At 44.3% G+C, this 25,881-nt stretch overlaps 2 protein-coding genes and 1 non-coding gene across 5 annotated transcripts; 2 read left to right on the top strand and 1 right to left on the bottom strand.

The window, feature by feature from the left end:
- Positions 1-1,530: 1,530 nt before the first annotated feature.
- Positions 1,531-4,830, bottom strand: LOC106579626 (homeobox protein koza-like). The gene is made up of 4 exons (XM_014159723.2): positions 4,037-4,830; positions 3,312-3,661; positions 3,077-3,193; positions 1,531-2,789 (listed from the first exon to the last, which is right to left on the bottom strand). Exons 1-4 carry the CDS (start codon positions 4,422-4,424, stop codon positions 2,592-2,594), a joined length of 1,053 nt encoding a protein of 350 aa, XP_014015198.1. The 5' UTR covers positions 4,425-4,830; the 3' UTR covers positions 1,531-2,591.
- LOC106579624 (importin-4) lies at positions 3,798-25,364 on the top strand. 3 transcript variants are annotated; one of them, XM_045702752.1, is made up of 29 exons: positions 3,798-3,892; positions 10,727-10,813; positions 10,965-11,044; positions 11,185-11,226; positions 11,428-11,557; positions 11,756-11,935; positions 12,044-12,109; positions 15,128-15,229; positions 15,343-15,426; positions 15,721-15,876; positions 15,981-16,034; positions 16,270-16,379; positions 16,592-16,830; positions 17,081-17,194; positions 17,428-17,541; positions 17,786-17,909; positions 18,065-18,176; positions 18,414-18,532; positions 18,723-18,800; positions 20,023-20,080; positions 20,212-20,317; positions 22,283-22,476; positions 22,910-22,960; positions 23,048-23,173; positions 23,409-23,635; positions 23,965-24,097; positions 24,422-24,526; positions 24,635-24,704; positions 24,819-25,364. In XM_045702752.1, the coding sequence occupies exons 1-29, from the start codon at positions 3,821-3,823 to the stop codon at positions 24,947-24,949; spliced, it is 3,264 nt and encodes a 1,087-aa protein (XP_045558708.1). In that variant the 5' UTR covers positions 3,798-3,820; the 3' UTR covers positions 24,950-25,364. The 3 variants fall into 3 exon arrangements, with proteins under 3 accessions (XP_045558708.1, XP_045558710.1, XP_045558709.1); XM_045702754.1 differs by lacking the exon at positions 3,798-3,892 and adding an exon at positions 3,945-3,966; XM_045702753.1 differs by lacking the exon at positions 3,798-3,892 and adding an exon at positions 9,944-10,457.
- LOC123729061 (small nucleolar RNA SNORA8) lies at positions 18,870-18,996 on the top strand. The gene has a single exon (XR_006760844.1). It is a non-coding gene; the product is annotated as a small nucleolar RNA SNORA8 (small nucleolar RNA).
- Positions 25,365-25,881: the final 517 nt, after the last annotated feature.

Genomic DNA, 25,881 nt, shown 5'->3' with positions numbered 1-25,881 from the left:
CCATCTCAGTGGAGCTGTACTACATCTTCGCCATCATGTGGGGCCGCGAGCATTGCACCCTGTATAGCATCCTCCCCTTGTTAGGCGCCTGCATCTCGGTGGCGCTCACCTACTTCCTGCTGTCTGGCGAGGACTACCGCTGGTGGTGGCGCAGCGTGCTGATGAGCACGGCTTCCACAGGCCATCATCTTTGTCTATTCAGCGTTTTTACTACCGCAACCGTTCTAGTATGAGCGGCCCGGTGCAGAGTTCTTTGGTTACTCTCTCCTCATGGCGTTGGTCTTCTCTCTCGTGCTGGGAGCTGTCTCCTGGATCTTGCTGGTCTTCATTCGCAACATCAAATCAAACTTTGTCACATGCACCGAATACAACAACGGTAGACCTTACCGTGAAATGCTTACTTACAAACCCTTAACCAACAGTGCAGTTCAAGAAAGAGTTAACAAAAAATGTACCAAATAAACTAAAGTAAAAAATTATAAAAAAGTAACACAATAAAATAACAATGGGGGTACCGGTACACAGTCAATGTGCGGGGGTACAGGTTAGTTGAGGTTATTTGTACATGTAGGTAGCAGGTAGCCTAGTGGTTAGAGTGTTGGGCCAGGAACCGAAATGTTGCCGGATCAAATCCCCAAGTGGACAAGGTAAAAATCTGTAATTCTGAACGAGGCAGTTAACCCACTGTTCCCCGCTAGGCTGTCATTGTCAACAATAATTTGTTCTTAACTGACTTGCCTAGTTAAACAATAAAAAAGGTAGGGGTGAAGTGGAAGTGACTTCATAGATAAACGTCTACCGCAGCCTCAAGATGGACTAAGGGAGTGTACACACACCGGCCCAGTTAGAATGTTTAAGGTTGGGTTCCCCTGCTCAGACGTTGCGTGCATCAACCACTGGTTGCACGTCGGGCACCAGATTGCTATAACGAGGTGGCTAGTAGATATGTAAAATACCTATCCAGGCATTGTAAGATCTGGCATGTGTCAGGAACGTCTGAGTAGAGGAACACACCCAATGTGTGTCCTGTCATTTTGTCATTGAGGTAGTTGATTTGATTGGTGGGAACAAAGTGAAAAAGGTGTTTGCTTAGCCAATCACATACAGGCCAGTGATCGCCTCAAGGAAGTGGGGAAAGATGCATTTGGAAATGACTAACAGGGCTGTGTACAGAGCTCCTGTGGGGGGAAAAGAGGATCCCAGGGGCCTTATAGAAATATGGATGTCAGACAGACTGCCACAAAGGCTGAAAGGGGATGAATGGAATTATGTTAATGGCTCTAGAAGGGGATGGAAGTGTATGACGTGACTGTGTCAGTGTGACGCAGGCTTGCGGTTTGGCAGAAGGATCAGTTCTAGCATAATGTAATGTCAGTGATGGAGCAATATTGTGTACCATAGTTGCCATCGACTGAGTTGGTTCCAATGTAAATACAATCTTTTCAATAAAGACATCTATTACAATGAGATAGATATAGCAAGTAATACAATATATATACACACACACACAAACCAAGTATTGAGTCGGTGTTTGCTCTAAGACATGCTTTATTTGTACAACCAGTCGTTGTTTCCCCTTTGCAAGAGTGACAGATCAGGTAACAAGATGACATTACCAACAATCCTGGTCGAAGCATTCTGTGTGGTTCAGTGTAGAGCTATTAACAGTTGCCAGGTTCTCCTAACAAGTCTGCCTTTGAAAAAAACATTTGCCCTGTGTAATCAAGATAAAGAAAAGTAAATCCCACCAACATGGGCACATCATTTCATTACAGGTGGACTGTGCACCAACAGGGTTTATGATAAAAAATAGAAGAAAAAAAATTGTAAAATCTGGGAACAGTTCTGGGGCACAAAACTTACCCAACATGAACACTTGTCAGTTCCAATGCATTTTCTAGTTTCAGGGCTACTGAACAAAACCCTAACATTTGATTCTAACAAGGGCAAGGTAGCGCCACACACACACTGTTCAAATAGGTAAAACACAACAAATAGCAGTAACGTTAAAGATTATACTGGTGCAGCTTGCAACCACAAACATCCATTGCAGTGAGAAATGTCACACGTTCAGATGTGTAGCATCAGTAGTTAAGTGATGGATAAAAAAAGAAAATAAAAGCCTGCCACTTCCAACATAGATCAAAACTTTGTCAGAGTTGAGTGTCAAAAAGCACAAGGAGCAATGACCTCTTCAATGATATTAAATACTCTGGTAAAAACTCTGGAAGCTATTAAAAAAAATAAGGCAACATTGTGATAAAAACATGAATAAGGGATAAAAGTCCAAATAGAAACGGTGATTGATATAATGAGCCAACACCGCATCAATTGAGAATGACCTGTGTCTGAATCTCAACATTAATTATAAGAATCCTTCCAAACAACCATTTCATACATTTACAAAAAAAACAACCGTCGATTTACCACTGAGATATTCACCTGTGGATTATTGGCTAGCATTGTGAAACAGGGTCATGCATATGGAGCTGTTGGTATGAGTAGGGTTCCTGTCGTCACCTGATGCTGGAGTCGTGTTTACACTGCCCATGTTGTAGCCCCTTGCTGTGCTGTAGAAGCCATTGGGGTACTTAGTGGGTCATGGCTGGGGGCAGGGGCCAGTTGCCCAGGGGCCTTGCAGGGGGCTGGGGGGGAGAGGTGGATGGCTGAGGGTATCCACCTGTGTAGTAAGGCAGGTTCTGCTGAGGGCTCTTCTTGAACATGGCCTCTTGGAACTGTTGAGTGTTGGTGTGATGGTCCTGAATCTGTGTTTGGGCTTCTCCCTGATACTAGAAAGAGATGGTGGTTAATATCACCATACGCTCAGCATGAAGCTAAAGCACTGATGTGTGTAGAGATGTTTCATCCTGCTTTTAAGACATTGTCCAGACTGGAGACACTATGTCCAAGCCTATTGCCTCTGTTACCAACCAACAGGAGGCACAAGCTAGACAACTGCTGGAGCAATAACTGTAGTTTAAGATAAATGTAGTATTATACAACATAACCAAACATTTCAACTAGGAAAAGAACATGTATATTGTGCAGGTTTACACAGCATTATAATTGTGCTCACCTGAGGGCGTGGTGGCATGTTAGGGTAGCCAGGGTTTGGGTACCCAGCAGATTCCCAACTGTTGTCTTTCTGGTGCCTTTTCAGTTTCATCCTGCGATTCTGGAACCATGTTTTTACCTACAAGACATACATATAATTAGTCAACATCTGAAGTAAATACCAGCTAAATGTATGATTTGCCACAATGGTGAAGATTGGGTTATGCTCATAACAGTAGGTTAATCAAACAACTCACCTGTTTGTAAGTTAGCCCCGTCAGTCCAGCCAGGGCCTTCATCTCAGCAGGGGAGAGGTACCTCTGCATGTTAAACCGATGGGTCAGGGCATCCATTTGGCCTGTTGAAAAAGCAGTTCGAGCTTTTTGTTTGGGGGCGTCTTTGTCTGCTTTCTCTGGGAGAGGCAAGGGCAAAGACTGCGGGGCGTTGTCCTCACTGCCCAGAATTTGTAAGCTTGTGTTCTCTGGATAGGAGCTGGAGACATGCTCACTACCATTTGGGCTTCCACTTTCCGTCTCCTCTTCCAACTCCTTTTTCACCCAGGTGGTAGGGTTGGTTTGAGGATAGCTTGTCTCCGAACTCCAAGAATCTGAGCGAGAAAATAGGAGAAAGTTATACACACTTGTCGGTACATAAAGTCTGGCTTGGTTGAATTTTAACAGTTCCACATGGTGGCGCCATTGTCCATGCAGTCTGACCAGAGCGGACATTTTTGGCGGTTCAGAAGCACAAACATATAGTTAGCAAGATGGCGTCGGATACTAACACATGGACCATGTTTGAGAGGGAGATCGTAACTTTAGCCAGAGACCCAGCAAATGCAAGTACAATAACTACCACTTTGTCGACCTAACAGTCTGCTTCATAGACAAACTACCTAGAGTACTGTAGAAGGTAAGATAACCATATTGCACAAAACAACTAAATGTAATGTTAACTAGCGTGGCTAGCTAACGTTATTTACCTGGTGATCTGTGCGACACTGGATCGCTTGGAGTGTAGTTACTTGGCCTCTCGGTCTCCAGCGGTTGATCAAACAGGGTCCGGTTGTGGGAAATGAAAAGGCGTCCACCCGGGGTATGGCTGTGAGGGTCACCGAGATACATGACAGAACCTGGGTAGTGGGAATTGCCATTACCAACGTTGTGTTCGGGACTCCTGGGTGGGGATTGATGCTGCCCTTGATGCTGCCCTTGCTGGTGGTAGCCGCCGCTGACCCCAGAGTTGTAAACGGCCTCTGCCCAGCCGGAGAAGTTGGGATGATTTTGCTCAGCCCCTGTTTGGTACATGAGACCATAGGCAAAGGCATGGTAGGATGGGTTGTAGCTCACTGGTAGCTTCCAATCTGCCATCGCTTCCACAGAACCTCTTCTTTGCAAGAAAGAAATGCCCAAAAAGACCCCCCAAAATAAGGATGCTGTAGCCAACCTTCCAGAAGTTTTAAAGCTTCTTCGTGTAGCTAGCTAGTATAAACTAACTACCGACGGCTGGAAAACACCGAAGTTGTAGTAAGTAGTAATATCGCTTTCCGCTGCTTTGAAAAAAGTAGTGTAATATTATGTCCATCGAATCTGGGGTCATTGTTTATAGGGAAAGGTGTGGGTCAGGTCTCAGCCAATCATCAAGTCTTCCATTCAGGTATCGGTATTGAGGCCGCGCCCCTTGAAAGGTCTGTTCAGGAGAAATTACATATTTGTAATTTAATCACTCCCCTGAAGTTTTAATCTATTTCTTGAACTAGTAATTTTAAGAAGCAAAATAAGCAGCAAAAAGCAACATTTTTCTCAGAAAAACTATTTGATGGTTGATTTATTTTGGTGCAATTTATTAATTAATCCATGTATCCATGTATTAATCCAACATATATATATATATATATATATATATATATATATATATATATATATCAGATATATCCATTAATTGGAAGTAACACAATGAGTGGACACTTAATGGTCACAGTATTTTGTAATAGTTGCCACTGTTTGTGTATCCCATATTTTACCCTCCCTTTACTTTGAAAATAGAACCTTTGATTAATGTGTTGAAGTTTAATGAGTACAGTTTTCTGCTCAGTCTGCTTCTCTTATATTTTAATTTGTTAACTCTATAATTGACATATCACTTCTATGTGAAGGCCTAATTTATAACACATGTCAAACATGATTACATTTCCGCTTGGATCAGAATGTTCATTCTCTCACATCCCTGCCATAAAGTGTCTCTTCAGAGCTGTCCCATTGTTGTGGAGGTAGCCTCAAGGCAATAGTGACCTCAACAGTTAATGTGATCAAGGCTGCTGGTGGTGCATTATGCTTGAATTGTAGAGAAAGGCTACACAAATGTGTGTAGCAGTGGTGGCTGTGAGTGGTAGAAATACTGTAGATGTATTTATTTAATCTGCAGAAATGTATTGACTAGTATGTAGCCTAAAGACTATGTTTTATACTCCCTAGTTTTGCCCAGACATAGGACATAGACCTGGGTCGGGGGACAACTCCACTTGGTTAGATGTGATTATCACTCCATTATTTAATCTATAGGTATCTGTGTTATTTGGCTTAAAAGTGGAAATTGAATCAGGAACCTACATGTTTCACACAGCATGCTGTTGACGATGCAGTTAGTACAACTCAAAACACAAGGTAAGTGATCACTGATCACTTTCTACCTGAGCCTTTATCCCTCCTCAAATACAGATTTTTGTAGTTCAATTCGGGCAACTTGGAGGCAATTGGCTACAATGTCTGGACATGTAAATGCAGTGTATAGTCAGCACCTGGTAGCAATGCTTTCACATACTGGACCAAACTGGCCCAAGAATTACCATTCAAATGCTTGTTTTTAAGTCTACCTCCGTGGCTGCATTGGAATTGTAATTGTTCAGTTAGTGGTGAGAATATGTGATCATGTTGAGACTATGGGACTATTAACATTGATCTTTACCTGGGCAGAGGGAGGTGATAGGTGTGGGGTGTGAGTTTGGGGGATGGGTGGGGTGGGAGGCTTGTTGGGGGGGGGGGGCAGGCAAGTGAATAGAAGATGTAGCTAGAGTAAAAAATGTTTTTTTATTCTAAATACATTTAGTATATAAATCATAGGGCTATTTTATTTTACTTTCATTTAGTATCCTTTGTAGATGCCCAAAACAACACAGACAAATGTAACTGCATGTTATGGCAAACGTGACTGAACCCTATCTATTCTCAACAGTTTGTGGGCAGGGCTTTATTTGTTTGTAAAAAGATTAAAATCGGATTGTGTGAAAGTTTTTAGTTTTGCTGCACCAATGAATGGAGAAATACTTATTATAAACTGGGTCGTTGGAGCCCTGAATGCTGATTGGCTGAAAGCTGTTGTATATCACACCTTATACCACAGGTACTTGTTTACTGTTTCTAATTACTTTGATAACCAGTTTATAATAGCAGTAAGGCAACTCGGGGGTTTGTGGCAATATTGTGTACTGTAGTCGACATCGACTAATTTTGGTTCCAATGTAAATACAATCTTTTCAATAAAGACATATTTCTATTACAACTTACCGCTTTAAAAATGACTTACTGATCTAGATAGAGTGAGTAATATGCAGCTGTAGTACAGTTAGTCTCCATTTACTTTACATGGACCGCTTTGGGATAAATACAAATCAGCCAAGAATGCAAATGGCTGCTGAAATCCTAGCCAATCAAAGTTACTGTGTACCTTTACAATCCCACTCTGAACTAATTGGAATATTGCAGCACCTGCTGCTCTCTTAATACCACACATGTTGTCGAGGTCCAACCTTAAACCAAGTATTGAGTCGGTGTTTGCTCTAAGACATGCTTTATTTGTACAACCAGTCCTTGTTTCCCCTTTGCAAGAGTGACAGATCAGGTAACAAGATGACATTACCAAAAATCCTGGTCGAAGCATTCTGTGTGGTTCAGTGTAGAGCTATTAACAGTTGCCAGGTTCTCCAAACAAGTCTGCCTGTGAAAAAAATGTTTGAAAGCCATGGTATATCACATCTTATACCACAGGTACTTGTTTACTGTTTCTAATTACTTTGGTAACCAGTTTATAATAGCAGTAAGGCAACTTGGGGGTTTGTGGTATATACCACGGCTAAAGGCTGTATCCAGGCACTCCGTGTTACCTTATGCATAAGAACAGCCCTTAGCCATGGTATATTTGTATTTTACCTTTAACTAGGCAAGTCAGTTAAGAACAAATTCTTATTTTCAATGATGGCTTAGGAAGAGTGGGTTAACTGCTTTGTTCAGGGGCAGAATTACAGATCTGTACCTTGTCAGCTCGGGGATTTGATCTTGCAACCTTTACAGTTACTAGTCCAACGCTCTAACCACTAGGCTATCTGCCGCCCCAGCAGATACATTGGCCATATACCACACCCCCTCGGACCATATTTCTTAATTATAGTACACTGAATAACGTTTTATAGGTATCATAGGACAATTCAGGCAACTTGGAGACAATCGGCTACAATGGCTGGACATGTAAATGCAGTGTACATTCAGCACCTGGTAGCAATCTTTTACATACTGGACCAAACTGGCCCAAGAATTACCATTCAAATGCTTGTTTTTAAGTCTACCTCCGTGGCTGCATTGGAATTGTAATTGTTCAGTTAGTGGTGAGAATATGTGATCATGTTGAGACTATGGGACTATTAACATTGACCTTTACCTGGGCAGAGGGAGGTGATAGGTGTGGGGTGTGAGTTTGGGGGATGGGTGGGGTGGGAGGCTTGTTGGAGGAGGGGGGGGCAGGCAAGTGAATAGAAGATGTAGCTAAAGTAAAAAAGTGCTTTTTTATTCTAAATGCATTTAGTATATAAATCATAGGGCTATTTTATTTGAATTTTCTAAAAATGTAAAAAGAAAACCAAAAAAAGTGAATTCCTCACCTTGTGCTTACAAAAACATTTGTACCAGTGAAAACAACCGCTTGGAACAGGAAAATCAGTTAGGCAAGTAGTTGTTTTCGTTAATCGATTTCTTTAGTGTCAGTGTGAGACGAGGCACTCCCTCTTTTGTGGCCTAAAAAAGGTGTGAATTGTCATCTCATACTACTATGCATGTCAATTGAGACATGCTCAACTACAACAACAACGTTTTTACAACATGAAAACGTGTAGAATTAGACATCCACTCATGCAAGAATATTCTACTGTAGTTTGTTCACTAACAATATTGATCATGTTCGCCCTCGGCCCCAAAACAGGCGCTGTACACATGTACAGCTGATGTTGACGTGTATTTCAATGTGGTATGGAACACCGTTTGGGTCTTTGCGTGTCAAAAAAGATACACGTCAAATAACACTGTTTGACACGTTAAATAAGCGTCTAATTTGACAAATAACAGTTTCATTGTAAAATGTTGTGTTCGACTGCAATGTATGGGGTAGCTAGCTAGCTTTAGCTTGGTACCTAGCTAACACCAATACAACCAGCCTGAAAATAATGACCAGTTAGAAACTGAAATTATTCTTAGCAATGATTTAGGAATCCTTGTAAGTATTAGCTAGGTAGTCACTTGTTGTTCGCTAATTGACATTCAACTTCAGTTCATGAAAATAAATAGCTAGCCAGCTACTAAACCCTTTTGCCCAAAGATAACGTTATAAGCAGCCAGCTAGTTTCATGAGGCTCGATCCGACCGGGTTTTGTGTTGTGAAGCTAGCCACAATAAGGATTAGGCACAATGGTGGAATTTGCGGTTTGCCTTCAAAATAAAAGTACCAATTTGAACGTGATGCAGAAGATAACCAATGGTGGAATCATGCCATATTTAGACTAGATAATGTTAAACAAGGTTGGAATGTGAAGCAATGAAATGGGGTATCAGTCTACTCTGTGACAACCACAGAACACAGCTGTGAAGAGTTTACGCAAATATTAGTGTTGTAGCTCTTATTGTGGGACTGTGACTGTGTGAAATCACCTCCCCAGTCAGTCTATTGTGTGTATTGACATTCATATTGCACTGTACAGCTTTACCTAAAGTTGAGGATCAATAAAATGGGTTATCAGTCTACTCAATACCCAAGATATATTTTCCCAACGTCCTCCTCAGAGTTATCAGACCCCAAAACATCCACACAGTATTGTTTTTACCCTGGAATAGTGTTCAATACGCATAGGTTGACCGTTTTTTTAAGAGTCCCACAATAAGAGCTACGACGCTAATGTTCTCTGGGTGTCACTGAGTAGACTGATACCCCATGTTATTGATCCACAATCCATAGGTAAGGCTGTACAGTGAAATAAGTATGCCCCCAATGCAATTCTAGCGTTTAATAAATCCAGTGTGATTTCAAAAGATTTTTGTCAAATTGACAAATAGTTTTTTGTTTATATAATATTCCAACCTCGTTTAGCATGATCTATTCAAGTATGGCATAATTATACTATTTGTATTTATTTGCGTCACTGTCAATTACATACTTTTATTTTGGAGGCTAACTGCAAGGTCCACTATTGTGGCTAATCCTTATTGTGGCTAGCTTCACATAGATGGGTCTGACCATTAATCAAATAAGAACTGTCTTTTAAATTAGGGTTATTTTAGATGACACCTAGCTATATAGTTAGCTAGCTAACTATATAGCTACTGAAACAGATTGTCGCTTTTGGGGGATGAACATTGTTTGCATCCATGAGCTAGCTAGCTCTTTTTATGACCAGCACTGTAGGTGCTCAAGACAACTTTACCAGCCAGCATCATAGCATACGTATCGATGAATCGTTGTGACATATTAAATACGAGTGATAGTGTAATCAATGTGTAATAACTACGTAAAAACTACATGTATGAACGCGTTAAATTATGTGACGTGCAGTCATATCCAGGTCCGGGGTGGTCAACAAGCTTATTTGACACATAAAATAGTGTTATTTGACTTGTATCTTTTTTTTTTGACACGCAAAGACCCGAAACGGTGTTCCATAATGTGGCCCTTTTTAACAACGCTGTTCACGTGGAACACTCCCTGGGTTGGTTCTGTCCCGCGTGGCATTCTGATAGAACGAACCGGACTCGGATTGAAACTCGAAATCCAACCGTCGCTAAAAATCGTTGGAGAAAATTGATCCATAAATATGTTTGATACGCTAGCTAGCAAAGTTGCTAACTAGCTAGAGATAATTTGTTGACATATGAGTCGAGTTAGCGAACTGTCTATACTTGACCATTCAGAACGCTCTCCCAGTTTATCCCAGTCAAGGGTCATATTTTAGCGTGACAAGTTTGCGCATCATTTTGAATAATAACATCAAATCTCAGAAACACTGAGATTTTGGAAGAGCCGAGATGTCTGGGGAACTAGAGCAGATTCTCTTACAGCTCACGCAGCCTGACAATGCGATTATTCAGCAGGTAAGGACTCTCCTGATTTAGCCGGTAAAATTGGGATTGACACTTACCCTGGCATGCTTTGATAACAAGCACCGTTAACGTTAGTTATCAAAATGGACAGCTATTAGCAAGCCAAATTATGTCACGAACGAGTGTGACTAACACACAATTATTTTCCTACACGGTCCGTCACTTTATAAACTTCACAGTTCACGAACGTTTTAGCTGCCTGGCTAGCTTACTTTATTTCAGTCAGTATTTGCCATATCCAACATATTTTTCTCCTACAGGCCACCGCCCAGCTGAAGCTGGCTTTTAAAGATCCAGCCATCATCCCAGCGTTGTGTGCTGTCATGACTGGGTCCCAGAACTCTCAGGTATGTAGGTTACACATTAGTTACACTAACACCTATCATCTGTGTGAAGATGCCAGGTATGTGGAACACAGGGGCTTGCATGAGTTGTTATCTTTGTGCGGCTTATCGCTGGCTCTCATCAGTGAATGAATTGTTGCTCCCCCCTCATCAGATCCGCCAGTCAGCTGCAGTAATGTTGCGGATGAGAGTGAAGAAGCATTGGAAGAAGATTAGCCCTGATCACAGAGAGAGGTTGGCTGCCCTTTGTTGTCCAATTCCCCACAATCAGTCATTTTCAAGTCCTCTGTATTGGACTGTTGAATGAATTCCCACTGAGCTTTATTTGTTTTACATTTCTATTGTATTTGAGAATTGTTTTTCTTGCTTCATAGTTTGAAAGCAGTGGTCCTGCAAGCCTTCCAGCAGGAAACAGAGTAAGCATATTTTATCCTTTACATAAAAACACACAGTCACACATTTTGTTTTGAGGTGGAAAACGCGATTTATTAGAATATCAATGGATTATCAAACAGATAGCTATAACCTATATCGGACCATAACCACTAACTCATCCATACACACCAATGAAACGTGTTACATTTGAACTTGACAATAACCCCTGTCTCTGTTTCCAGACACACAGTGCGCCACTCCCTCTCGCAGCTCAGCGCAGTGATGGTCAAACACGAGACGCCAGACCGCTGGCCTGCTCTATTCACACTCCTCAACCAGTCTACCAAGAGCAACAACCCAATGGACAGACAGGTATCAGCTTCTTTAGGTAGAACTAAAACACTGCAACATATTTGTTGTAATTCACAGGATATTAAAGGATGTCTTCAGTTGGCTTGTCCTGACAACGTGAACAGAGAGAGGTCGTGCTTTATTTGGATTTGACCGGCGCTCTTGATGGTTGCTCACTGATTGGTCAGAATATGCATAGATCAAAAATGTCTCCCTCAGGTGGGTCTACTCTTGCTCAGCAAAGTGGTGGAGTCCAATCCGGAGCCCTTCAAGCCCCACTATCGCCAACTGCTGCAGCTGTTTGGCACCGTGCTGCAAGACCTGGACAACCCCACAGCCATGTACTACTGCATCCTCACCCTCACCGCTATGACTGCCTACACTGGCACAGAAGAGATGGTGAGGCCACAATCTTATCTATTTGATGTCCTTTTGGAGTGAACAGAAGTTTTAGTCTTCCAGTTTCCTTCGTTGCTGTGTTGAAATGAAATGTCTTGTGTCTTTCAGAACCTAATGCGCTCCCTCATCCCAACACTGATCATTGCTCTCAGACACCTCATCAAGGCAGACCAGGTAGGGGATAGTTCAATATGTCAGCCCCCACTAGCACCACTGGTGACTGCACAAGTCTTCAGGGATGACTGTGGAAAAACACTATTGTCCCTTGATTGGAGTTATTCTATGTGTTGATCAGGCCATGGAGGTGTTATTGGACTGTTTCTATGTGTTGACCAGGATCAGGCCAGTGAGGCCATGGAGGTGTTATTGGACTGTTTCTATGTGTTGACCAGGATCAGGCCAGTGAGGCCATGGAGGTGTTATTGGACTGTTTCTATGTGTTGACCAGGATCAGGCCAGTGAGGCCATGGAGGTGTTATTGGACTGTTTCTATGTGTTGACCAGGATCAGGCCAGTGAGGCCATGGAGGTGTTATTGGACTGTTTCTATGTGTTGACCAGGATCAGGCCAGTGAGGCCATGGAGGTGTTATTGGACTGTTTCTATGTGTTGACCAGGATCAGGCCAGTGAGGCCATGGAGGTGTTATTGGACTGTTTCTATGTGTTGACCAGGATCAGGCCAGTGAGGCCATGGAGGTGTTATTGGACTGTTTCTATGTGTTGACCAGGATCAGGCCAGTGAGGCCATGGAGGTGTTATTGGACTGTTTCTATGTGTTGACCAGGATCAGGCCAGTGAGGCAATGGAGGTGTTATTGGACTGTTTCTATGTGTTGACCAGGATCAGGCCAGTGAGGCCATGGAGGTGTTATTGGACTGTTTCTATGTGTTGACCAGGATCAGGCCAGTGAGGCCATGGAGGTGTTATTGGACTGTTTCTATGTGTTGACCAGGATCAGGCCAGTGAGGCCATGGAGGTGTTATTGGACTGTTTCTATGTGTTGACCAGGATCAGGCCAGTGAGGCCATGGAGGTGTTATTGGACTGTTTCTATGTGTTGACCAGGATCAGGCCAGTGAGGCCATGGAGGTGTTATTGGACTGTTTCTATGTGTTGACCAGGATCAGGCCAGTGAGGCCATGGAGGCGTTATTGGACTGTTTCTATGTGTTGACCAGGATCAGGCCAGTGAGGCCATGGAGGCGTTATTGGACTGTTTCTATGTGTTGACCAGGATCAGGCCAGTGAGGCCATGGAGGCGTTATTGGACTGTTTCTATGTGTTGACCAGGATCAGGCCAGTGAGGCCATGGAGGCGTTATTGGACTGTTTCTATGTGTTGACCAGGATCAGGCCAGTGAGGCCATGGAGGCGTTATTGGACTGTTTCTATGTGTTGACCAGGATCAGGCCAGTGAGGCCATGGAGGCGTTATTGGACTGTTTCTATGTGTTGACCAGGATCAGGCCAGTGAGGCCATGGAGGCGTTATTGGACTGTTTCTATGTGTTGACCAGGATCAGGCCAGTGAGGCCATGGAGGCGTTATTGGACTGTTTCTATGTGTTGACCAGGATCAGGCCAGTGAGGCCATGGAGGCGTTATTGGACTGTTTCTATGTGTTGACCAGGATCAGGCCAGTGAGGCCATGGAGGTGTTATTGGACTGTTTCTATGTGTTGACCAGGATCAGGCCAGTGAGGCCATGGAGGTGTTATTGGACTGTTTCTATGTGTTGACCAGGATCAGGCCAGTGAGGCCATGGAGGCGTTATTGGACTGTTTCTATGTGTTGACCAGGATCAGGCCAGTGAGGCCATGGAGGCGTTATTGGACTGTTTCTATGTGTTGACCAGGATCAGGCCAGTGAGGCCATGGAGGCGTTATTGGACTGTTTCTATGTGTTGACCAGGATCAGGCCAGTGAGGCCATGGAGGCGTTATTGGACTGTTTCTATGTGTTGACCAGGATCAGGCCAGTGAGGCCATGGAGGCGTTATTGGACTGTTTCTATGTGTTGACCAGGATCAGGCCAGTGAGGCCATGGAGGCGTTATTGGACTGTTTCTATGTGTTGACCAGGATCAGGCCAGTGAGGCCATGGAGGCGTTATTGGACTGTTTCTATGTGTTGACCAGGATCAGGCCAGTGAGGCCATGGAGGTGTTATTGGACTGTTTCTATGTGTTGACCAGGATCAGGCCAGTGAGGCCATGGAGGTGTTATTGGACTGTTTCTATGTGTTGACCAGGATCAGGCCAGTGAGGCCATGGAGGTGTTATTGGACTGTTTCTATGTGTTGACCAGGATCAGGCCAGTGAGGCCATGGAGGTGTTATTGGACTGTTTCTATGTGTTGACCAGGATCAGGCCAGTGAGGCCATGGAGGTGTTATTGGACTGTTTCTATGTGTTGACCAGGATCAGGCCAGTGAGGCCATGGAGGTGTTATTGGACTGTTTCTATGTGTTGACCAGGATCAGGCCAGTGAGGCCATGGAGGCGTTATTGGACTGTTTCTATGTGTTGACCAGGATCAGGCCAGTGAGGCCATGGAGGCGTTATTGGACTGTTTCTATGTGTTGACCAGGATCAGGCCAGTGAGGCCATGGAGGTGTTATTGGACTGTTTCTATGTGTTGACCAGGATCAGGCCAGTGAGGCCATGGAGGTGTTATTGGACTGTTTCTATGTGTTGACCAGGATCAGGCCAGTGAGGCCATGGAGGTGTTATTGGACTGTTTCTATGTGTTGACCAGGATCAGGCCAGTGAGGCCATGGAGGCGTTATTGGACTGTTTCTATGTGTTGACCAGGATCAGGCCAGTGAGGCCATGGAGGCGTTATTGGACTGTTTCTATGTGTTGACCAGGATCAGGCCAGTGAGGCCATGGAGGCGTTATTGGACTGTTTCTATGTGTTGACCAGGATCAGGCCAGTGAGGCCATGGAGGTGTTATTGGACTGTTTCTATGTGTTGACCAGGATCAGGCCAGTGAGGCCATGGAGGTGTTATTGGACTGTTTCTATGTGTTGACCAGGATCAGGCCAGTGAGGCCATGGAGGTGTTATTGGACTGTTTCTATGTGTTGACCAGGATCAGGCCAGTGAGGCCATGGAGGTGTTATTGGACTGTTTCTATGTGTTGACCAGGATCAGGCCAGTGAGGCCATGGAGGTGTTATTGGACTGTTTCTATGTGTTGACCAGGATCAGGCCAGTGAGGCCATGGAGGTGTTTGATGAGCTGATGGAGAGTGAGGTGTCCATCATGGTCCCACATATTGCTGAAATTGTCCACTTCTGCTTGGAGGTGAGAACAAGGAGCTTCTAAAAATATTTCGAATGACTTTTTGCTTACATGCCATTGTAGGAAAAGTGATGGTTTGTCTTGTTGACAATGAAATGTGTGTATGTGTGTCTCAGGTCAGTGCAGACACCACACTGACTGACTCTCTGCGTGTGAAGGCTCTGTCCTGCATTGCTTTTCTCATTCGTCTCAAGAGCAAGGTAAAGTCACCAGTTATAAAATGGATGCCCTGGCCTACATTCACCCTCCAGTGAGCCCTCTTTTCTTAAACTGAGGTATATGTCAATAGTCTCTCTCAAGTGGCGTCATCCCTTGTCTCCTTTCCCCATCTCACTAAATAAATGGACAGGTGAACGCAAATTCCCTAGCCTGTGTTTTCAGAGAAGGAGAGGAAGCCACTTTAAACCATAGATGAGCCTTTCTCCTTTTGTCAGTAAAAATATGTGGAGCTTGTCAAGTTATGTATGCTGGGTTGTTCTCTCTCTCCCCTTCAGACAGTGTTAAAGCAGAAGCTGCTCAATCCCATCCTGCAGACGGTGTTTCCCGTGCTTAGTGCAGCGCCACCACCTGGGGAGGAGGACCCTGAGGACGAGGAGAACAGCAATGAGGACGACACTGACAACGAGAGTCCCAAACACTTTGCTGCTCAGGTCAACTTCCCTTCTCTGTTGTTGGACTGTATATATAATGCACAGAAAACAGGTGATGTTGTTTCAGAGAGCCTGTTTGAAATGGAATGTATTTTTGTTTGCAGGTTATTGACACCATGGCTCTTCACATGCCCCCTGAGAAACTATTCCACCAACTGGTTAGTGAACACACTCACTTGCTTCATAAATCATTTGCCTGCCAATCAGTCATTTCAATTCATGTTATTATCATCTCTGTGACATAGCGGTAGGATTGTAGCAGCAGTATTTTTTTACAAATTTGCAGTGCAGTACTTTTTACTAATTTGCAGTCTTGTACTGAGGTACACCAATTTCCACATAGAAGTACATATGGTTTTAGTATGTATGTCTGACCCATGGTGTGTCCATCAGATGCCGCTGACTCAAGCATGTCTGGCCAGTGATAACCCCTATGAGAGGAAAGCTGGCCTGATGTGTCTGGCAGTGCTGGCCGAGGGCTGTGCCGACCACATACGGACCAAGTGAGTCCCCTGTGCAATGCTGTTTCTGATGTCTATTCAGTGGCTCCCTGTCAAAAAAAAAACAGTTTTTTAAATGTTTTAAAGGTTTACATTTGGCAATGTCCAGTCCTTCAGTGTTTAATGTAGCTATAAACCACAGTCATGGTTTTTTCCTCTTATTCAAATGGAGACATTGTATTTTTCCTGCTAATCCCACTCTGTCTGTCTGTCAGGATGCTGTCGTCCATGTTGCAGACGGTGTGCCAGAGTCTGTCAGACAGTAACCAAGTGGTCCGCAGCGCCGGCCTCTTTGCCCTGGGACAGTTTTCTGAGCACCTGCAGCCTGAGGTCAGTAAGTACTGTGCTGAGCTGATGCCACTGTTGCTGGCCTACATGTCTGCTCTGAACCAGGCCAAGATCGGACACGTCACCAAGGCCTTCTACGCCCTGGAGAACTTCCTGGAAAACCTGGGTGAGAATCCTCCCATTCACCTTATCCTGATCCATAACCATCTCTCTTGCTATTATTTCATTCTGCTCTGTTCTATACTCAGATAATACAATGCTAAACTGTAGCTAGGTAAACAAATATTCAGTCAATGACTCTTGTTTTTTAGTCTCGTCCCCCAGACTACTTTCAATGTACAAATAAGATGTACACATTTGTCATCATCTCTGTTCTGTGCTGATATTTTCACTAACAGTGTTCCATCCCCTATCAGGTTCAGAGATTGAGCCCTACCTGCCCACCCTGATGGAGACCATGTTGTCTGCCCTCAGCAACGCAGAGAACCTGAAGCTCAAAGAGCTGGCTGTCAGTGCTATAGGAGCTATAGGTAACACCCAGCTAAAGGTCTTTCAATAGAGCATGTTACATTCAATAATGTAGCGCTTGTGTCTTCCTTCATCCACACTGGTCTGAAAGCTCAAATGTAGTCCCAGTTGCTTTAAATACTGTTTTCAGATCAGTGCAGATGGAGAGGACAGAAGTAGAGGAAGCCACTTGAGACTGTTGAGATGCAAGTGGTGCATACATCACTAACTGTATTAACTCCTCTCTTCCTTTCAGCCAATGCAGCCAAAGAGAAGCTAGTTCCTTACTTCCTGCCTGTCATTGAGAGTCTGAAGGGCTTCCTCACTGACACCAGGGATGAGATGAGGTCTCTGCAGACACAGGCTCTGGGTAGGTTAACTATCTCTAAGGCTTAGTCAGTTTGATGTGGTCATTCAGCAGACACTTTTAGTCAATATGACTGACAGCTTAGACTTGACAGTATACCATATGTGGCCCCGATAGGTTTCTAACTTTAAACTCTTATATTTCATAGCACTGTGCTCCAACTAACTGAGCTATCGGAACCCGTGTTGTGTAATGAACTATGAGTCACCTGTGAATGGGGATTGATGTGTATACATTGTCCTTTCAGATACTCTGTCAGTGCTGGCCCGCACCATAGGTAAGGAGGTGTTCAGCCCCCTGGCTGCAGAGTGTGTTCAGCTGGGACTCAATCTCACCAACGCTATCGACGACCCAGACCTGCGCCGCTGCACGTGCGTAGTTAACGGGTGTTTGTGTGCCAGATACTGCCACTCTCTAGTAGAAGTCCTGCCAACCTTTTTGGGGTGGGCTTTCAGAGTGCTGTTTTCTGAGTTGTTGATTCGTTTGTATATCGTCCAACTCTCTGTCTTTCTCTCTGTGGGTGCAGGTACAGCCTGTTTTCGGCCGTGTCCACAGTGAGTCCAGACTGTCTGAACCCACACCTCACTGCCATCACCACCATCATGCTTCTGTCTCTCAAGTCCACAGAGGGAGTCACGGTCAGTCAATGGGCTTCATGGCTCCAAACCCTTCCTATTCTCACCACTCAGGACTTGGCGTATTCCATTTCAACTCAGCCAATTCAGGACATGACATGAAGTGCATGAATGAAAAGTCCACGTAATGACATTTTCAATGGACTGAATTGAAATGGAGTTGATCCTGGTATCATGATATGCACATCCATAATGTCTGAAAGAATTTATCCTCTGATGAACTCTTTTCTCCATGATCAGGCTCACCTTGAGGAGGACAAGACGTTTGTCCTGCTGGATGACGATGATGACGACGAGGCTCAGGGAGACACCATTTTGGATGAGGAGGGGACTGACACCGTGGACCCAGACATCGCCGGGTACATGTCTGAGATGTTGATGATGATGTTTGATGTTCATACACAATGCAAAGGCTCCCTAAAGCAGCCTTCAAGGCAGCTCTCATAAACGGTGTCAATGGTAACCATGTTGTTTTTCCCGGCACTGAGCTAGGCAGAGGGACCTCTCCATCCCCCATCCTAACCTCTGTGCTCTCACTTCATTCCCCAGGTTCAGTGTAGAGAACGCCTACATTGATGAGAAGGAGGACACCTGTGACGCCCTGGGAGAGATTGCCTTCAACACCGGGTAAAGACTCGAGAGCATAGAGATCTTTGGTGGTGGTTGTCACAGACCATTAAGGCTCTATATTCATTCAGGACTGCATGGTATCAGCAGCCAGCCACTAGTCTGGTTCCACTGTTCATTAGTCAGTGCATGAACAATTCGACATCTGGCATCGTTGGTCTCCATTCCTCTGTGCCGGGAGTCCTGGTATACAGTCGTTTCACTTCCCAGCAACTGAAATGTGTGTTCTGTTGAATAAAATAAAAAAAAGATTATATATTCATTCCTATGCTGTATATACACTATATATACAAAAGTATGTGGACACCCCTTCAACTTAGTGGATTTGGCTATTTCAGCCACACCTGTTGCTAAGTGTTTAAAATCTAGTACACCGCCATGAAATCTCCATAGACAAACATTGGCAGTAGAATGGCCTTAATGAAGAGCTCAGTGATTTTCAATGTGACACCATCATAGGATGCCACCTTTCCAACAAGTCAGTTCGTAAAATTTCTGCCCTGCTAGAGCTGCCATGTTAACTGTAAGTGCTGTTATTGTGAAGTGGAAATGTCTAAGAGAAACAACGGCTCAGCCGTGAAGTGGTAGGCCACACAAGCTCACAGAACGGGACCGCCGAGTGCTGAAGCGCGCACCGCGTAAAAAATCATCTGTCCTCAGTTGCAACATTCACTACCGAGTTCCAAACTGCCTCTGGAAGCAACAAAAACTGTTCGTCGGGAGCTTCATGAAATTGGTTCTGGCAGTCCGACGGACAAATCTGGGTTTGGCGGATGCCAGGAGAATGCTACCTGCCCCAATGCATAGTGCCAACTGTAAAGTTTGGTGGAGGAGGAATAATGGTCTGGGACTGTTTTCATGGTTCGGGCTAGGCCCCTTAGTTCCAGTGAAGGGAAATCTTTACGCTTCAGCATACAATGACATTCTAGATAATTCTGTGCTTCCAACTTTGTGGCAACAGTTTGGGAAAGGCCCTTTTCTGTTACAGCATGACAATGCCCTCGTGCACAAAGCGAGGTCCATACAGAAATGGTTTGTCAAGATTGGTGTGGAAGAACTTGGCTGGCCTGCACCTGACCTGTTTGATGAGTGGGTGTCCACATACTTTTGGTCATGTAGTGTATTTTCCCTCATGTACAATGTCAGCACTTTGAGCACCGGGAGAGCGTCAAGTCCATTAGTAGTTACTGATGTCCTTTTTTTTCCCTGTTCACCCCTTCAGTGCTGCCTTCCAGCCCTTCCTGGAGTCCAGCTTTCAGCAGGTCTATGAGCTGCGTGATGTAAGCACTGTAGCACTGCTCATCCACCCCCTTTCTCTGTGTAATGAGCCATGAAGGGCATTCAGTCAGTGTGTGGGTGTGGGTTAGCATTTGTTTATCTGACCATGCATTCTGTGTCCCCCTCCCCTCAGTTTCCCCACGAGGATGTGCGCAGGGCTGCCTTCGTGGCCATGGGCCAGTTCTGCCGAGCTCAGCACAAAGTGTGGCAGGAGAATCCCACTGAGGCCGACCACCAGGGTGTCTCTCTCTTGCTCGCACTCTCTCTCAGCGCACATCACATACAGTACCAGTCAAACATTTGGACACACCTACTCATTCAGGGGTTTTTCTTTATTTTTTACTATTTTCTACATTGTAGAATAATAGTGAAAACATCAAAACTATGAAATAACACACATGGAATCATGTAGTAACCAAAAAAGTGTTAAACAATTCAAAATATATTTTAGATTCTTCTAAGTAGCCACCCTTGATACCTTGATGACAGCTTTGCACACTCTTGGCATTCTCTCAACCAGCTTCATGCATTTCAATTAACAGCTGTGCCTTGTTAAAAGTTCATTTGTGGCATTTATTTCCTTCTAAATGTGTTTGAGCCAATCAGTTGTGTTGTGACAAGGTAGGGGTGGTATACAGAAGACAGCCCTATTTGGTAAAAGACCAAGTCCATATTGTGGCAAGAACAGCTCAAATGGGGCGGCAGGTAGCCTAGTGGTTAGAGTGTTGGGCCAGTAACCGAAAGGTTGCTAGATCAAATCCCCGAGCTGACAAGGTAAAAATCTGTCGTTCTGCCCCTGAACAAGGCAGTTAACCCACTAGGCTGTCATTGTAAATAAGAATTTGTTCTTAACTGACTTGCCTAGTTAAATAAAAGAGAAATGACAGTACATCATTACTTTAAGACATGAAGGTCAGTCAATCTGGAAAATTTCAAGAACTTTGAAAGTTTCTTCAAGTGCAGTCGCAAAAACCATCAAGCGCTATGATGAAACTGGTTCTCATGAGGACCGCCACAGGAAAGGAAGACCCAGAGTTACCTCTGCTGCAGAGGATAAGTTCATTAGAGTTACCAGCCTCAGAAATTGCAGCCCAAATAAATGCTTCACAGAGTTCAAGTAACAGACACATCTCAACATCAACTGTTCAGAGGAATCAGTGAATGAATCAGGACTTCATGGTCGAATTGCTGCAAAGAAACCACTACTAAAGGACACCAATAAGAAGGAGAGACTTGCTTGGGCCAAGAAACACGAGCAATGGACATTAGACGGATGGAAATCTGTCCTTTGGTCTGATTCCAAATTTGAGGTTTTTGGTTCCAACCGCTGTGTCTGTGAGATGCAGAGTAGGTGAACAGATGATCTCCGCATGTGTAGTTCCCACCGTGAAGCATGGAGGTGTGATGGTGTGTGGGTGCTTTGCTGGTGACACTCAGTGATTTATTAAGAATTCGAGGCACACTACCACAGCATTCTGCAGCGATACGCCATCCCATGGTTTGCACTTAGTGGGACTATTATTTGTTTTTCAACAGGACAATGACCCAACACACTTCCAGGCTGTGTAAGGGCTATTTGACCAAGAAAGAGAGTGATGGAGTGCTGCATCAGATGACCTGGCCTCCACAATCACCTGACCTCAACCCAATTGAGATGGTTTGGGATGAGTTGGACCGAGTGAAGGGAAAGCGCTCGGCATATGTGGGAACTCCTTCAAGACTGTTGGAAAAGCATTCCAGGTGAAGCTGGTTGAGAGAATGCCAAGAGAGTGCAAAACTGTCATCAAGGCGACTATAACTTTTTTTATTTCATAGTTTTGATGTCTTTGCTATTATTGTACAATGTAGAAAATAGTAAAAATGAAGAAAAACGCTTGAATGAGTAGGTGTCCAAACTTTTGACTGATACTGTGTATGTTTACCTATACCTCGCTTGCTCTTTCTCTTCTCTTATATATCTCTATACCTCTCTCTTTATACCTCTCTGCTAAACACGTGTATGTGACCAATAAAATTTGATTTTTTTTTATACCTCTCGCTCTATACCTCTCTATCTATACCTTTCTTTCTCTTTATACCCCTCTCTCTACCTCTCTCTTTATACCTCTCTCTCTATATCTCTCTATCTATACCTCTATACCTCTCTTTCTCTTTATACCTCTCTGAAACAAAAAATGGAGTTGTGCTTCTCTTCCTCTGTCCAGCCCTGCAGAAGCTGCTGGGGGTGGTGCTGCCAAGCTTCCTGGAGGCGGTCCATAGTGAGCGTGAGCGCCAAGTGGTGATGGGCGTGCTGGAGGCCATGAACGCTGTGCTGAAGGCCTGCCAGGGGGAGGCACTGCAGAGCCCCGGGCGCCTGCAGGAGATCAGCCAGGCCATCCGAGACGTGCTCAAGAAGAGGGTGAGCCCAGACCAACCAAGCTGGGCCTGAGCGCACTTCAAACTGGGTTTCTCAGATGAATTCATTTAGGATATCTGAAATCAGGATATGTGTTTGTATTTATTAAGGATCCCCATTCGTTCCTGCCAAGGCTGCAGCTACTCTTCCTCGTGTCCAGCTAAATTAAGGCAGTTATATACAATTAAAACAACATTACATTTCACCATAGATTTCCCAACACATTGTGTTCCCTCGGGCCACTACTCTCCTACCACATATCTGGAGTGTGTATGAAATTGTGCATGTGTCTCTGTGTGTGTCTCTTCACAGTTCCATAAGGTGTATTTTTATCTGTTTTTGTTACAGTGGATTATAGTGCGTTAGCTTAAAATGTCTACAGTAAAATAGGAAAACTTTCTGATAAGCCATTGACCCCCCCCCCGTCTCTCTACAGACTGTCTGTCAGGACGGAGGAGGAGATGAGGCAGATGACGACGAGCAGCAGGTGAGACTTCCTCTCTTTCTTTTACCACTCTGTCCTTCACCGGGCAGGATTGGCTGTACTTTCAGGTGTATGATATGAACGTTCTAGGCGGAGTATGATGCCATGCTGCAGGAGTTTGCCGGCGAGGGGATCCCCCTGCTAGCCTCTGCCGTCCCAGCGGAGACCTTCCAGCCCTATCTCAACGAGCTGCTGCCGCTCATAATGAACAAGGCTGTGAGTAACACAACCATCACGACACCGTTTCTCCCTTAACACAAGTCATTTACTCTAGTTGAAAAGCCATCAATATAGAGATAAATAGACCTAATTCCTAGTTCTACAATTTCCTCAACTAGAGTTTTATTTTGAGTTTGCAAAAAAAGTCACCTTAAGCGCAGAAAGGATAAACCTTTTAGTTAGATGTAGTTATATGTATTGAATGAGTGGATTTATTCCTCTTCCTCTGTAGAAGTTGTCGTACACAGTGGCCGACCGTTCATTCTCCGTGGGCACGCTCGGAGAGATCCTGCAATCCCTCGTCAACGTGTCTGGGGGCAGGGCCTGTGCCGGCAAACTGTCCAATCAGCTGCTGCCTGTCCTGGTGGCTGGGGTGAGAGACTGCGACAGTGAGGTTCGCAACAACAGCGTGTTCGCACTGGGAGCACTGGCCCAGGCTGCTGGACCCCTCGTCGCACAGTATCCCTCAATAATAATGAAGTGTGTGTGTGTGTGTGTGTGTGTGTGTGTGTGTGTGTGTGTGTGTGTGTGTGTGTGTGTGTGTGTGTGTGTGTGTGTGTGTGTGTGTGTGTGTGTGTGTGTGTGTGTGTGTGTGTGTGTGTGTGTGTGTGTGTGTGTGTGTGTGTGTGTGTGTGTGTGTTCAGGATCGATCACAGATAACCGTGCTATGGTTCTGATGAGTAGCTAGACACATTGACCAGCCCTGACCATATCATTATAATCTATTACTATGTTACTGACCTGTCCCAGAAGACCAGGGTCTTTTCCTCAACTCCTGTCCCTCCCAGAGACTACCCCATGATGCTGTCCCTCTTCTCCAACCTGCTGTCCAAAGAACAGGACAGGAGGGTGATTGACAACCTGTGTGCGGCCCTCTGCAGGATGATCATGAGCAACATGGAGGGTGTCCCTCTGGAACAGGTACTGTCTATGCACGTTCATTCATGGGATGTAATACTGGGCCACTGCCTATTTTGAGGTTTGTGCATGACTCAAAGATTTGTGTAGAAGTTTGAGTGGCTCCGATGTTAGGATTTGGACCCTCTGAGATTATATGCGACCTGTGTCTGTAGCCTTGTCTCCAGTTCTTTAATGTCCCAAATGCTCTACATTAGATTTACAATGTAAGAGTTTGCTACAGGCTTTTTGACATACAGACACATGAGTTGATGAACTGATTGTCCTCCGTGATGCTCACTTAGCTAATTCTGTTTGTCTGTCCATCTGTCCATCCGCCTGTCCTAGGTGTTCCCTGCCCTCCTGGCTCGCCTCCCTCTGAGGGAGGACATGGAGGAGAATAAGACTGTGTACAGCTGCTTGGCCATGCTCTACTCTCAGAACCCTGCACTGGTATGCTGATCTTTAGTGGTGTTTTTACATCATGTTGACTAATCTAATTGTGTTGTTACATACCCATCTGTTTGTATATTAGTACTGATATTTATGTTGTCTCCTTAGGTCCTGAGTCAAATTAAGCCAATAGTATCTGCTTCCAGCCACGTCCTGGGAACCAAGGATCTTGACACAGGCGAGAGCTTTAAATCCTGACAGGTTTCCTCACCTTGTTGTGTAGCAATGTTGTCTTATGTGAATATAACAACATTCTAACAATGTAATAACAACATAGGTCTTTGTCTTCCAGAAACCCAGAACACCCTGGTCATGCTGCTCCGAGACGTCGCTCAGCGTCACTCCCAGGAATTCGAGGGCGCCATGAAGTCACTTCCTGCTGAGCAGAAGATGAAGCTGACAGGGGCCGTTAGCCAATCCTAGCACACCACGTCAACCAGCTATTTCACGCCAGTCAAATCCAGCGAAATGTAGGATTTGTGTTACTACAGATGACAAGTGGGACAGTAGTTGGAACACATTCAAATTGGTTAAACTTCAAACTCCTGCACTTGAACCATTCTACTATTAGGGTTCTATCGTTGTTCAGAGGTTCTGTTCCTAGTTCTCACTTTTTAATTTATATTGTCTGTGCTTTTTAGAAGTTATTTAATTTTTTGTGTGTTACTAGTATGTTTTTGTTTGTTTCTTTTTAGTCTGATACTGGTTTAACCTTGTAACTGAGAACCTCCATCTATTTGCTGCTGTCCCCCTTTTACCACACATTTGATCAACTGGCTTGACTAGTATTAAGTGTGAAGCAATGAACTGAACTCATGATAAATGCCCTTTTCTCAGACTTGTCAGTGTCACGCACTGTTCTCTGCCTTTCCCCTCACGTGTTGTCAAACCCTTTTTTTCCCCCGGTACATTGTTTCTCTCTCCACTGTCCCTCATTCACAGAGCTCCCCATCGTGCTTAGTAAGGTGGTTTTGTGAATCAGGCCAATCTGCCACAATGCACTCGTGACCTCCAGTGTGGCGCAGTTCTTCCTTTGTGCCCAAATGACAGGATTATAATGGCAATTTTTGTGATATTTTATTTACATAGGACACAATTGGCATCATATGCTTGCTGATAGATAAACACTCAACACACTTGCCTAATAGCTTCTGCTGGGTTCAGCGATCCAATCTACTAACATGTCTTCCCATTTTTTTGAATTATTTATTCTCTTTCATTCTATCAACAGCTTTCAGCCCACAATCAGTAACTACTAGTTACATCACCTACTGAAATCCATCTTATGTGTATACAGTGCCTTGCAAAAGTATTCACCCCCCTTGGCGTTTTTCCTATTTTGTTGCATTACAACC

Source organism: Salmo salar, chromosome ssa19 (assembly GCF_905237065.1).
Source record: "Salmo salar chromosome ssa19, Ssal_v3.1, whole genome shotgun sequence".
NCBI classification, from domain to species: Eukaryota; Metazoa; Chordata; class Actinopteri; order Salmoniformes; family Salmonidae; genus Salmo; species Salmo salar.
The sequence above is the reverse complement of the archived record's forward strand: the minus strand, read 5'-3'. Positions and strand labels throughout refer to the sequence as shown.

What these genes read in the sequence shown, in the direction of transcription:
- LOC106579624 (XM_045702752.1), top strand. Translation starts at nt 3,821, where the DNA reads ATGGCGTCGGATACTAACACATGGACCATGTTTGAGAGGGAGATCGTA. An exon ending in TCTGCAGACACAGGCTCTGG is followed by an intron (nt 17,542 to 17,785) that starts GTAGGTTAACTA and finishes TTGTCCTTTCAG; the next exon opens with ATACTCTGTCAGTGCTGGCC. An exon ending in CAGATGACGACGAGCAGCAG is followed by an intron (nt 22,961 to 23,047) that starts GTGAGACTTCCT and finishes TGAACGTTCTAG; the next exon opens with GCGGAGTATGATGCCATGCT.
- LOC106579626 (XM_014159723.2), bottom strand. Translation starts at nt 4,424, where the DNA reads ATGGCAGATTGGAAGCTACCAGTGAGCTACAACCCATCCTACCATGCC. An exon ending in AGTGTCGCACAGATCACCAG is followed by an intron (nt 3,662 to 4,036) that starts GTAAATAACGTT and finishes TTTCTCGCTCAG; the next exon opens with ATTCTTGGAGTTCGGAGACA. An exon ending in CGGGGCTAACTTACAAACAG is followed by an intron (nt 3,194 to 3,311) that starts GTGAGTTGTTTG and finishes TATGTCTTGTAG; the next exon opens with GTAAAAACATGGTTCCAGAA.